The sequence below is a fragment of the Sturnus vulgaris genome, chromosome Z (assembly GCF_052056855.1).
Source record: "Sturnus vulgaris isolate bStuVul1 chromosome Z, bStuVul1.hap1, whole genome shotgun sequence".
In the NCBI taxonomy this organism is placed as follows: domain Eukaryota; kingdom Metazoa; phylum Chordata; class Aves; order Passeriformes; family Sturnidae; genus Sturnus; species Sturnus vulgaris.
The window spans coordinates 38,932,227-38,946,302 of NC_142283.1; the positions used below are offsets into that span (position 1 = coordinate 38,932,227).

General features: G+C 36.3%; 1 protein-coding gene across 3 annotated transcripts in view; it reads left to right on the forward strand.

The window, feature by feature from the left end:
• The window catches only part of CDC42SE2 (CDC42 small effector 2), an 80,760-nt gene extending 68,579 nt beyond the window's left edge, over positions 1 to 12,181 (forward strand). For all 3 annotated transcript variants that reach the window (XM_014869186.2, XM_014869185.2, XM_088156420.1), the window contains exons 5-7: positions 5,421 to 5,522; positions 9,727 to 9,844; positions 10,264 to 12,181. In XM_014869186.2, coding sequence (XP_014724672.1) covers positions 5,421 to 5,522; positions 9,727 to 9,825 — 201 coding nt within the window. In that variant the 3' untranslated portion in view covers positions 9,826 to 9,844; positions 10,264 to 12,181. The remainder of the gene's footprint in view (positions 1 to 5,420; positions 5,523 to 9,726; positions 9,845 to 10,263) is intronic.
• The last annotated feature ends 1,895 nt before the right edge of the window (positions 12,182 to 14,076 follow it).

Below are 14,076 nucleotides of genomic sequence, written 5' to 3' on the forward strand. Positions count from 1 at the left end.
TCTGCAAAGCAACTCTTTATAGCATGCAGATGGATCATTCAGTTCTCTGCTCACCAGGGAGAGTTTCCGTGTAGGGAGTCAGCAAGTAGATTTATTAAATCTTGAATAAGGCTTCAGAGAGGAATTAAATGTTCTTTAGTTAGCATTTGCCAAGAGAGATAAGCCTGTTTTATGACAGTATTCATTTAAGGAAAGGTGAAAACTATTTTTTTGGTTTGGCAAGGTTGCTGAGCCTGCCAGCCAACAGTAAGCATTGCTGACTCCATGAAGGCAAGGCGAGCAGGGGAATGGGACCCACTGAAGCCACCAATGCTCCTGCCATAGCCTACTCAAATGTGGGGTGTTATTAATACCTTGATCTACACAATCTGCAGATGGTGCAGATCAAGGTATTTGTCTACCTTGATTAGATTGATGTTAATCTACCTTGGTATTAAAAGGAGTGTCATATGTGTGAATTTTAATAAAGAAGCGTTTTTTTCAGAGATTTTCTGTTCACAATATGGTAATAATATATCGTCCCCTCTGAATTTCTTCAGTTTCCACCATGTATTGCTTTATGCTTTAGTGCACATTCCTCATCTGCAACTGCAATACCACTTTCATTTGAGGCTGCCTGCTGCAGATAAAATCCACACAGATCTTTGTGTTGTAGGGTCTTTTGTAATGCTGTGTGTCACCTGCATTTCACATAGATTTGTATTTCTGATATGTTTGTAGCGGCCATCTCAAAGTATCTAGTGTAGAATTAGCAGAACATGCTCTTCTGGAGCTTAACAGATTCCTTTGCTTTTGATACCCAGCAAATGTAGGCTGGCACTTGACTTAGGAATATCTTTGTATGAGACTTCATATGAAAGTTGACTTCACTTGCAACTTCAGCTTTTAGCAGGGAAGTAATTGTCAGTCTCCCAAGATCTAAGTGAAATCACGTAATATTTTTTATATATTTGAGACCTTGGTGTTACTCTGCATGTCTTAACTTCTTATTTTTTGAGGGGATCTCTCATGAAGAGAGGCATGCATAACTGAGGAAAGGAGAAAAAATTCCAAAACTTGTCTTTTTCATACGGGCAGAAAGCTTGCCTAGTTCAGAGTGCTGCCATCATTTATGAAGGAACTTGAGCTAAAGAAGCGCAGCCTGACCTCTGGACAAAATCTGGAGATAGTGGAAAAAAGATAATTTCTTCCCTGAAAGTCAGAAATACAGGGGAGTAAAAATGAAATTTTACATACTTCTGGACCCATCTGTGGATATTGTGTGTTGAAAGAAACAAATTACAGTTTTGAATTTCTGGCAACAAGTAGTGTTTGGAGCTATGAAAAACAACATTTCAGTGAAATGTTTGTGGCTTTGCTGAAGGGCAAGTTGAATACATGGTATGATTAGTTTAACTTTCTAGGAAAAAGTTTAAAATAGTTTAAAGTTTCAAGAAACTTGCAGGATTAATATATTTTGTGTGATGCAACTATTGGAGACTTTCTGATTTCTGATCTGGTATTTTGAAGGAAGTGCTACTGTGTGGGTGCAAAGCGTCACTCGTAGGTTAAGAATAGAAAAGATCCATTTTTACTTCATTTCTATGGTAACTGAAATGTGTTTCATTGCATCTGGTAGACATTCAAAGCAAAGCTTCTTAGGAGGATCTTCAGACTACTTCCATTCCTCTCAAGACATTTGACACACAACCCTGCATCTCTTCTGCTTCAATTTCAAGATTAGCTTTTCTTTTCATGGTGTAAAGATTGCCTGGTGTGTACTTAGCAATCCAAATTCTTCAGTTTTTTGTCAAGGGAACAAACCGCCTGAAGCCATTAAATGATGGCACTTCGTATTCCACTTCCAGGATCCTTCTGTAGGTCTTTTCCTCTCATCTCATCATTGTTGTGCTCCTTGTCACCCCTTGCCCTCCTAGTAAAAGGGCACAAGGCAAAGGGGAAGAAATACTTTAATACAGATGTTAAACTTTTTTTTGTCCATTGATACCAAATGTTGTAGTAACTTGACCTAAACTGCCAAGAAAGATAACGGTCAAGTTACCTAATCATAATATGAACATACTTCTATTTCCCCCCGCTAGAAAAAAAATCCACAAGGGATGCAAATAGAGGACACAGGATTCATTGCAGTTATGCTGACATGGTTGGGGCATTTATTTGTTTTGTCAGAAGCATCTTGAAAACAAAGATTTAGCTGGTACAAATACACAAGGATGTGTGTTTATGTTGAAGTTCTTTGCAATAGTGTCATAAACATTCATTTGTTTTATAGATGACCTTTAGTCACATTTCATTGCTACTTATTACTAGATTAGTGGTGTGTAAAGGTATTCTAAGGGTAATTATTTATGGTATGATATCAAGCAGTTTGAGGAATATGTGAAGCCTAATGGGATTAAATTTTGCTGAGCCCTGTCAGCATTTTCTATTTCTTTTTAACAAAAAGTATTTTTTATGTTTTCCCCTCCTGAAAGTCATGGTGATTATCTCAGCTTATCAGCCACAGCTTCTGTGGCCACGGGGAAGATGGGACCACTTCCCAAGCACAGTACTTTTAACTCCAGAACACAAAATCAGTCCTTCACCACAACAAATCAGTCATGCAAGAAGGCTTCTGAGCTGCACAAGGAGAGAGCATGGAAGGCCACAGATGGTAGTGGGAAATAACTACATTTAATTTCTTCTGAAGTAGGAGATGAATGTGCTGCTTCTCAGCTTCTTTCAAATTCGATTTACTGAAAAAATCAGTCTTTTATGTTAATTCTTACTGTCTATAAAACATTGTTATGCATGTATTCTTACAGATACAAGGCCCCAGAAGATACAGCTTCAAAAGGAAATCCTGGCAAAGCTAATATTTATGGTGTCCTCTATAAGAGCTTTGTAACCTTTCCAGGCATGTTCCCCTACTGCTTTCTCTTGTGTCACACTCCTCGTAAAGAGGTGGTTTTTATAGTGCTCCCCATGTACCTGTACAAATTCTAATTGGTCATTTTGGTTCTGGCTCTGGAGACCACTTCTACAGGAACAGTGCATTCTGATAGGATCAGCTGTGTAGGGCAGCAGAAGAGTTGCTGCTGGGGAGTCGTGTTGTATGTTGTCTTGTGATCTACTCCAGCCTGGCTCACCTGGTTCATTGGCCTCAGTGTCTGTTCGCTAGCAATGGGAGAATGTCAGTTTATCCTGCAGTTCAGCTTCATCTAAAAGAAAGTCTAATTTGTGCACTCCCAGGTTAATCTGAAATTAAAATTGAATCATGGTAAGTGAGAACTGGTGAAGTTGCTTCAAAAGCATTCTCAGGATCCAAGCTAAAACAGTAATGTAAATGCAAGCTGTGTACACCATCAGGGAAAAAAAAAAGTAAATAATTTTTTTATTTGCTTTCACAGTGAACTATTTCATGGCGCTGCATTTAAATACTGTTCCATAGCTTCATGGAGCTCACATCAGTGGGCACATGTCAGGGAGTAACAGGCTGATAGCTCTGATAAGGAACTCACATAAGATAAGAGACATGGTTTGGTGGCAGTGCAGTTTAACTAGTGGTTACTGGTTGACTAGCTGATTATTAGTGGGGAATAATTTGCAGTCATTCACAAGATCCAGCACTTTGTTACTGGCATGTCAGTGATCTTAGCAACAAGTTAAGAAGTAAAATAAGTTTGCACCAAAAAAAAAAAATTAAATTGGCTTAAAAACTGATAAATAAGATAAGAAAAACCTAAAATCTTTGGATTTGTCCACATTTTCTCTGCATCAAAACTCTATTAAAATGAAGAAATTATGGATGTATTGTTTAGTTGCATAAATTTAGCCGCTATTTTTTTAAAAGAGGGAGGGGGCAACTGCTGCAGACATGAAACAATTTTAAGTGTTTTAATTAGAGCAGTGTATTTTCATACAGCTGTCTAGATAATTTTTCTGTGTCAAATTTGCAGCATATTACAGTATTTTTTTTACATATGGAATATTTTATTTAATGGACCGATTTATTGATTTTGTAAAATTCTTTGGAATTAGAGAATTCGCTGTAGTTTTAGCATAGATCAGATAATTGTATTTAGCTGCTTCTACGGAATTTTATGTGTTCCTTCTTATCCCAGCTACTCATAGCGTGCAAGAAGGTACCGAAACCTACTGAAATCTGTTTTTTGTAATAGGGAAAAGGTGCAGGACAGGATTAAATGGGCTTTGTACTTGCTGGCTAAACCCTATGATGTATTCTCATAACTGTGGGCTCTGATTCATAAAGATTTCCTCTGTAGCTATTGAAATAGTAGTTAGCCCATTCGAGGCATGTACCTTCATGCCTTGAGTCTGTGTGGTCTTACAATCTCATAGCCAATAGAGATCTTTAAAAACAAAACTGAGTGAAGTTTAAGGTAATTGGGAAGGTTTCACCTAAGCTCAAGTAATTTTTTAGCTGTTAAACTACTTTGTACAATATACCTTAAACTGATATGTTGGAACTGTGTTTTGTGGCTTTTTTTTTTTCTTTCCCAAATGCAGGTATTTTTCAGAGTATGGGCATATGGTGACTACACACTGCATGAATTGCTCTGTGTAAACTCCTGGCTCTGGCCTAAGAAATGAGGATAGGGTTTTCTCCTTTAGATGCAACTCCTAGCTGGAGGCAGTCAACCAAAGCAGCTTTAATTAGGGAAATACTTTACCGCCTCTATTTTTTTTATTTGCATGTCATTAGATTACAAAAAAATGAAGCTGGGACTCTGAAAATGGGAAAGCAGAGGTTAAGGAATTCTTGCCTTCTGTTGCATGGTATAGGAATCAGAAGAGTCCCTGAGCTGGCATTTTGCCTTATTAATGCATTACAGCCCTTCGGCTCACAGTCGAGAATCATGCAGATTGGAAATTATCTTGAGTGTATGAGTTCAGAGTTCAGTAAAGATATGTTTGTGACTAACTGATCAAACTCAAGGCACTGTTCTGGGCATGAAGTATATTACAAATAGTGACATCACGGCATGCAAATAAGAAATTCCATACGTTAGTGGCTTCATAGATATTCTAACACTTTTTGATGCTTAATTCTTGTTTCTGATGACTCAAATTTAATCTGCCTCACCATGATTTAAATACAAATATAGGCAGAAGTTACTGTATGAAACATTGTAAATACCAGTTTATAAATGTGGAGTTTAGCAAGGTTATTTACAAATGTTTTGTTGGCCTAAAAATTAGTAGTGGTATCCATACTTCTCTGGTACACATCCTCAAAGTGAAAAGGACAGTAATTAGTGTTTTGGTTAACCTCAGAATTTGGTCTCTGTTTTATGACTCTGTTGAAATATCTTACAGTGTATCCAATATCCTTCCTGTAGATGGTTAACATCACTGTTCATGACACATTATTTTGCCTTTTCAGTGAATCTCAGACGCTTTCTTTACCTTCCTTTCAGAAAAGACGACGGCGGATTGATCGAAGCATGATTGGGGAGCCGACAAACTTCGTTCACACAGCTCATGTAGGATCTGGAGACCTATTCAGTGGAATGAATTCAGTAAGCATGAGTGAATGAACATAATTTCATATTATACAGAATACAGGAACACTGTATTTGTGTGTTGTAGCTGAAGCAATGAGTCTTTCAGCTATAAGAAAGCATCTGAGAGCATTTTAATTCCAAATCCTAAACACTTGCATTCAAGAATATGGCATATATTTTTTTTAATTCCTATATTTATTGATAATGTATTTTGGATGCTGTATAAATGATATAGAATACTTTCTAAACTAAAAATTCACTCTGGTTATATGTATGACCTAAATAGATGTATACTTGAAGATATACTCAGGTATTATATAGAAAAATCTAAGTGTCTCACAGTTGACTAGACTTTATTTTAAATACCTAAAGCTGTTTTAAATGTAGTTCATGTAAAATTCTAATTACCTCAGTTTATGGTGCACACAAATTTATGTTTGGGTGTTCTTGCTGAGATTTTTCTATATTCTGTAGCCCTGTTTGCAGTGTGAATTATTAGAGCAAGCAGTGTCACAGGTAAGATTTTGTGGCTTCCTGTAGAAGATAGGCACAATAAATCATTTTAGCTCTCTGAAAGTAAAAAAACAGAAGCTAAGATAGATAATGAAAATGAGCATATGGAAATAGGTGTCTCTTGCACAGCTTCAAATTTCTCTGAAATGTCAATCTGTTTCTAAGGTCAGTAATATAAAATCTAGAAAACAGTTGTATGTAGATGAAAAATACTTATTGACTTTATTAATCCTCTTTAAAGGAAAACATATTTGGAGATGAAAAACACTTGTTGACAAAGAGGAAGAATCTCTGTCAGAGGTATCAGAATAGAAGGCAGAGCTAAAAAAGACAGTTTTAATGTAGGTAAGGGAGGTCATTTGTAGTTTCAACTAGTGGCCTTATTGAGATCAGACAAAAATTTTTGTAACTCGGCATGTAATGAGGAAGGGCAAAGCTAGAAAATTCGACATAAAAAAATGCACTACATCTTCCCAGAAACAACATAGTGGACTGGAGATGATTTCTTGTAAAACCTCTGTAAGTTAAACGACCAAACAGATTCCACTTGATAAAATTTAGTTGAAGCCAATTCCTTATTCCTTATATTAATATTTAAAGCCATTGTAAATTGAAATAATAAACTGATAATTTTGTGAACAGCTTGCTTGATTACTTTTTTTAGGCATGACTTTTGCTTTCTCAATATTTGTTGTTTCTCCTGGGGGAAGCTTCCTCATTCTAACAGCTGAGCTGGCTCATTTGAGGTTTGTGTAGATGGCCTGAAGCTTTATTTTTTTCACTTTCTGCCTATTTGCCCTCATCTTTGTTTTGCGTAATACCCAATTTATGGCGAGATAGTAGGTAATCATTATTGTGTCTCTACGTAAATTTCTTCATTTTGAATGCTTTTTATTACGTCTTTCTCTCTTTGCTTTTTCTTCTTTTTCATTTGGTTAATGTGCTCCATCAGTGACCAGAGAGATTTTCTGATCAGGTAGAAAGTATTGTATGTAAAAAATAATCATTCCCACTGCCCTTGCTTCAGAAACTCAAATCTCTACTTTCTCACACTGCGTATTTTCTGCCTCTTCTGTGGTGGTCTCCACATTCGTTCTTCACTGTAAAAATTCCAAGATTACAGTGTTAACCTTCACATGTTCTTCTGCTGCATAATTTCCTTTATAGTATGGACATTATATTCCTTCAGGAACATCTTTGTGCCTTCTTTTTCTAAATAGCTTAGGTGAACGCCTGCAATTTAATTACTGCTTTCCCATTTAAATTTGGTTCTTTATTTACTTTCTGTCTGCCCTGTGCCTTTTTTCATCAGCCTTACTCTTTGTTATACATCCTTACAATTCTGACTATTCAGTATATTTCTGAAATATTTTCCTTTTTTGTTTGCCTTCTCTCTAGAGTGCCTTGCTCCTTTGTCAGAGATGTACTTAAACAGCAGGAGCCTTCTGTGCCCTGTTTCTTGTTCATTCCCATCCCTTTTTTCCCTATTTTGCTTTCACAGGCCTTGGTGAAATGTCTTTCTTCTCCTGCTTCATATTCTTCAGTTCAGTCTTTAATTTCATGTATTTCATGTAGTTTCCCATTGTTTTCTTTCTCAAGGTCCATCTGTGCTGTTTCCTAATTCTGAAAGGGAGGGAAAGAAAAGGAAAGAGGAAATTTAATTAGATACAAAAGCAGCACAACTGTTTGCATGATCCTTAATGGGTACAATCCTCTTTCCTTAACAAAATCTTTAAAATCCTTAAGTTCCATCTAAATTAAACATAAGAGAGAAGAACCTTGCTGTTGCATGTCATCTAAGAAAGGCAATGGCATCTTTGGGAAAGAAAAAAACAAAAATTCCATTTCACAATGCTTGTTCATATTGCTCAAACGGCCTCAAAAGGAGAGAGCTTCAGAAAGAATGCCACCTTATAAACCTACAAATGTTAGACCTTTTTTTTCTCAACAATTTTAATATTATATGTCTCCTACAAAATTTTTCATGTTCCAAATAGCTACTGAACTGCTAATGCGGACTAGTTTCATTTGTTGCATTTTCTGTTTTAAGGGCAGCAGTTTCTGCATTTAAGACTGATACTTCTGATACTGACCTAAAACTAACTCACATGTGACTCAGGAACTGGAAGAATTAATCTAACATTTAGAAATACTCATAAAACTTGTTGATTTGCTGCTCTCCAAAATTTTCAAGTCTTGTAAGCAAGTTGTTAGTAGTTGTAGTTTAATTATTTTCTGACAAGAAAATCTAAATTCAAACTTTGTTTTTTTCCACGGGCAGCAAAAGATGCTTGGTGAAGAAGATGAGCAGCTTGGTAAAATGTGAAAGTTCTTAAATATGTCCCCATGCACTTCGGCACACTCTTTTACTGAGTTTGTAGTCTTTGATGTCAGATGCACTAGAAAATTAGCTCTGAACACTTTTCCCGGAAGAAAAATAAGATGGTAATATTGCTTTGCTGTGGCTGTATCGGTTATTTTAGCAAAAGGCCAAAATATAAAATGGTTTTACATTGCACTGCTTAAATACATAAAATCACAATCTTTTGCATAGCTTTGCAATATGCCACATTGTTGAAGATCAAGATGAAAAAAACAGGCTCTTTTGTTACATAGGTATGAAAAACTGTGTGGAAAAATGAGTTTGCTGATGCATTCCATACATGTGCATGTGTTTTGCTTGCTGTGGAAAAAAAAATTTCTTTTGTCTTTGTAGACAGGGAATATCGTGCAAGCTACTTGGAAATATTTCTTCTGTGCTGTTTTAATACAGCTTTCCAGTGATGTTTTTAGGTCTCTGTGAAGGAGGAGCATAGATGAAATAATTGCAAGCGGTGCCCTGCAGGCATAGCCTTGAATGAATGTTATTTTCCACTCTTTGTGTAGTTGTTATGCATGCCCTGGGATGCAGAGAAAAAAGGGCCAAACCTTTAAGATTCAAGTTGTCTTCCTGCAGGCACTTGGACATGATTATTTTGATTCATGCAAGACAAGCAGGAAAGAGCTCTGGGTTCCTTTTATGTTTGGTGATAGAGGCAGTGAAAGTCGTAGCAGGATGTGCATGTCTTGAAACGGGGTATGAAGGGTGTGTCTCTATGTATTTATATGCATCAGGCTAAAACTACCTCCAAATCAGCTATGTTCAGGGAAGTTCAGATTCACTGCGGTTTAAAAAATAAATGCCAAACCAAAAGGTTTTTTTTATTTAGAAAATCCTAGTTTAGCCCTGTTTTAATAATCTGAATTAGCCATACAGATATTTGCAAATTGGCTATTACACTTTTAACATAATGATTTTAACTTACTGAACTTATGGTTCATCATACTTGCCAGAGAACGTTTTCTGTATAACAAGAAAAATTTTAATTTGTCAGGTGGAGTTGATGCCAGTGAGAGATTTGATTTATTTTTTGATTAATAAAATGGGTCAGTGAAACCATGCATCAGCCAGTTTTCTTTGGGAGAGAGGAAGAAGTTTTGCCTCAGCACCACTATTTTCATCTCTTCTGCTGAGCTATGCACCAAAGTTAAAATTTCAGCAAGCCTTGGATGCACGTGTCCTCGTGTAAAAGTGATGTAGCTTTACTGGTAATAAAGGAGCACTTGAAAACTAAACCTAGACAAAAAATAAAATTAGAAGCAAGAAGATGCTACAGCTCACTGTCTTTCTTCTTTCCACTACTCCCCTTTTCCCATCTGTCCCCAGGTCAGCTCAATTCAGAATCAGATGCAATCCAAGGGAGGCTATGGAGGTGGTATATCTGCAAATGTTCAAATGCAGCTTGTGGATACAAAGGCAGGATAACCTTGGGGATACCTTTCCTGTAAGTATTTTGTTCTTAGGGTCTGTTAGAGCAGTATGAAAAACAATCATACTGCTTCATAATTATCTCCCTATAAAAACCTGTGTCTTTATGATGGCCAATTAAGAAATACATGTCTGAGTAAAAAATTAGATATCTTGTAGGAATGTTAATTTTTCACAGAAAGGGCAGCAGATTATCCTGACCGTATCAGCCTGACCTTTAAGCATGTTTTAAACAAAGGTGATATTGTAGGCCAATCTTTGCAGATGAAGTTGGTTGTAAACAAATCTCATAAGTTTGTGATGTGATTATGGTACCATTTTCGCAGTGGTTCCTAAGATGTGTGGTGTTAAGTCAATGTATAGCAGTATAACAGTTGGAAAATGGTCACTCAGAATACTCAAAACTTGTTTTAATGCATGTTTTCTGTCTTTTAGGTTTATGTGAGTTCCTGTATCTTTCCTGTGTCCTTCCTTTTGCCTTGGTGACTGCTTTCTGTGCTCATGACAAGAGAAGTGATGGCTCATTGTTCACCCTTCGTGATTAGTCCAGTGAAAAGTTGCTGTTCTGCTCTGATGATGCCATTTATCAGATTGGTCCGACTGTGCCTTTCAGTGGCATGCACACATTGGCCTCTACTAGTGTCATGGATGTAGAGCTGTTTAGGTTTGGTTGTCACTTTTTCACTTGTTTTAAGGCAAATTAAAGCACTGACTGTAGCTTTCCTCATTCCTCAGAAATACTAATGCACAACATTCTGTTGCTTTTTAGTCTTTCAATCATTTCTCCACTCAAGTATTTTAGAAATTAATGAGTTTCCACTAATGTCTTCAATCACCTAATGTTCACCCAATTTTTGAAAGGTCTGAGACCTGCAAGCACAAATAATTATTTCACACAAAATCAGCAGAGTAGATGACCGCATGCTTTGTGAGGTTGCTTTTTATGGTGGCCTGCTTGGTGCTAAAAGAAAAAAAAATTGCTTACTGCAGATGTGAAAAGTTTTGCTGTGGCACCAAGTCATGCCTGTTTCTGAAAAAGGACTTGTAACTTAGCTGCTTCAGAGTTATGTCTTTATTTTAGTTTTTTTCCCAATTGGTCTTGAAATAATAAAGAGAGAGCTTGCATTCATGAGGCATTTGTTGTAAATGTTCAGTATATTTATTTTGAAAGAGCTGACCTTGAGACTGTAAACCAGTGTAGTACCGTATCTAATAAGTGTTGTGGAATCGCTTTAGTCTATTTAAACAGAAGAGCAACATGTTTGGCTGCTTCTTTTTCTTTCTACAATTTTCTTTAATTTCAACCTGTACAGTAATTTCCAGTAGCAGCATGTCAGACTGCTTGCAATATTGGCTGAAAAGTTTAATAGACCTTTCTAAGTAGTTGGCAGTTTCTGTGTACTAAATATTTAGGGGCCATGGAAGTTGCTAAGAGCGACATACTAATCTGGCAGAACAGGTGCCAATGAAAACAACATACAGGGTGACTTTTTACTAAGTCAGTAAAATGCCTTTTGCTCAGGTTCCAAAGCATGTTTCTTTCACATGTGGTGAAACTGCATTTTAATATTGCACTGTTTTCAGATTATCTCTATAAATGGTCCCTTTTTTTGCTTCTTGCAGGTGGTTTTAGAGAAGTCAATTATTTGAGGCCTGGTTACATTAAATTTTTATGTGGGGAAAAAACTCAAACCATCCAAACAAATAAGGCATAACTGAGCCTAATCAAATCCATGCAAATATGCATGTAGACTGTTGTCATAAATGATTCTTTATTCTATTTCTATCCTTTCCCTGATTACACATTGCAACAGATGTCTGGTGATTTATGAATCCACCTAATCTTCTCTGTCTGTTTGTAAACAACACATAAAATACACAGCCATGGAGGTAGTTTGCCTTCCCTAGGTTGTATTTGAGTGGTAGATGTCACTTATCTGGTTAAATAGTTCAAATTAGGTTGGATAGTATTCACTGATAAAGATACTGATTTCTGATGAGATGCTCAATTGTCTGGATGCATAAACACATGGCAGTGCAGTGATACATATTTTTTTTAGGGATTAGCATTTCCAATGCCACTTTAACAATGACTCTTAAATATACTACAAAACCATTACAAAATTATTTGATCTTTGTTATTGGTAATAGCAGCTTAAATTTGCTTGCCAAACCTATCTTGCACTTGCCAAAATGTTTTCAGCTCAATAGCCAGGAAAAAAATTGACATATTTTTATAACAGACATACTTTTTTTGTACATTGTGTTCATTCTTGAATAAAGTCAGTTCAGTGTTGGCTTGTAGATATTAAAAGGAAAGTATTGACTTTGATTCAATAAATGTTTTCTTTCAGTTGGTGGCCTATCCTTTCTCCTTTCCATAAATTATATTTGCATTAGAAAAACACTTGCATCTTACAGACAGACTTGTGGTGAAAAGAATAACCTATTAGTGTGAATAAATAATTTGCTGGATTGAGTTTTTTTCATGTCACTTGACCCTTTTGTTGCCAGATGGATTAAACCATAATTTCATTAGTATTATTGTTGCATTGATTTAACATGTATGCCAGGGGCTTCTGCAAGAAAGGGAGTGTCTTAAAAATACTTTGGAAATCTTTACTTTTGACTGCAACTCTTATATGTGTTGCTTTCCTGATTGTGCTGCAGATTATCCTGGTGATCAGTAAAAGACTTGTCACCATAATATAGTCATCTGCATTAAAAGTACCTTCAAGGCACAATATTGCCTACTCTCTATTTGGGTCAATTAATTTTTATATTTTACACTCTCAACGTTTATTCCTTAAGCACTAACTTCCTACTTTAAATTTCATGCCAAATTCTTCTAAAGACTGATAATTAATTCTTTAGCTCATTCCAAGTCCATTAAATTGCCAGTTGAGGAAAAAGGGCAGCTAGAGGGCAAATAAGGTTCTAAAGGAAAATAAAAATAGAGCTAAATCCATGAGATACCAGTCAACTAAAGGGTTCTTTTTTTTTTTAAATGCTGAGGTTATAGACACTTAAAACTGTCTATAAAGGTGTATCTTGAAGACCAGACATTCTACTGTAAGTGCATATTCAGTGACTGACATTGAAGCTTATTAAAAATTATGTGCTGGTTCTGCTGGTAATTAGAGGATTACTTCAAAGGCATACCAATGAAACTGATTTGGACTGCTCCCATCTGCTTACCCTTACAGTCCATGCTAGCCCTGGCACTGATTCAGCAGCTAACTCTTGGATACTGACCTGTAGTCAAGGTTAGGGTTTTATGACCAAATTGATTGGTTTCAACCTGGAGCTGTTTTATTCAGAGTAAGTGTGGGAGTGAGAGTAAGCATTGGATCAGAGATAATCTGTTACAGGGAACAAGGGATAAGGGATATTAAGGGATAGCTTAACCTATAGAAAAATATCAAGCTTTTTCTGAATTTAAAAAAAACACCCCAAACAACAAACACAAAAAACAACAGCAAACAAACAAGAAACAAAACAAAAATAAAACCAAAACAAACAATCCAAACAAAACCACAAACAAAAAAACCCAAACAAAATCAAAACGAAAACCCACCCAAAACAGAACATTCAGACTTTGCATCTCTGAACGTATCTACTGGAAAGACTAATTCCACATTTTGGGAGCTCTTTTTCACCAGCTTTGTCCAGACTATTCTGTTGGGTTTGGGAGCACAGAGCATGTTGAACATGTTGCCAAAAGAAAAACCACATCATTAGTAAGAGGCAGCCATCGTCATGTAGCATTTCTGCTATCAGTGGTAATTCCATCTATCAGCACTGTACAAGAAATAACTTTCTACCTTCACACAAGCCAGGAGAAATTATAAGTTTAGATTTCAAGCAATTTTTTCTGTTAAGCCTGGGAAAGTGCTGGTTGAGTTGGCAATAAATCGCTGGATTCTAAACTTGCTTCCTTAAATATGATACAGAATGGTCCATTTAGTAAGTTGTAACGCAAAAGGTGCATTCATTTGTAGCTATTTAAGCATTGTAAGCCTATAGCATTCATTGTCTATAGACAAGTTTTTGGTTTGCTGGGGATGTTTTTCAAGAAATTTGATGAAAATTACAAAATAGTAACAGAGACTATCAGCAGAAAATAAAAGTAGTTGGTTTATCAGTTCTTTCAAGAAAAGTGAACACCACTTTTGGATGTAGCTTGGTATATAAAACACTTCTGGTATGTCATGACAGGCACAAAGCAGGGCTGGAGGTCTGGTAGGT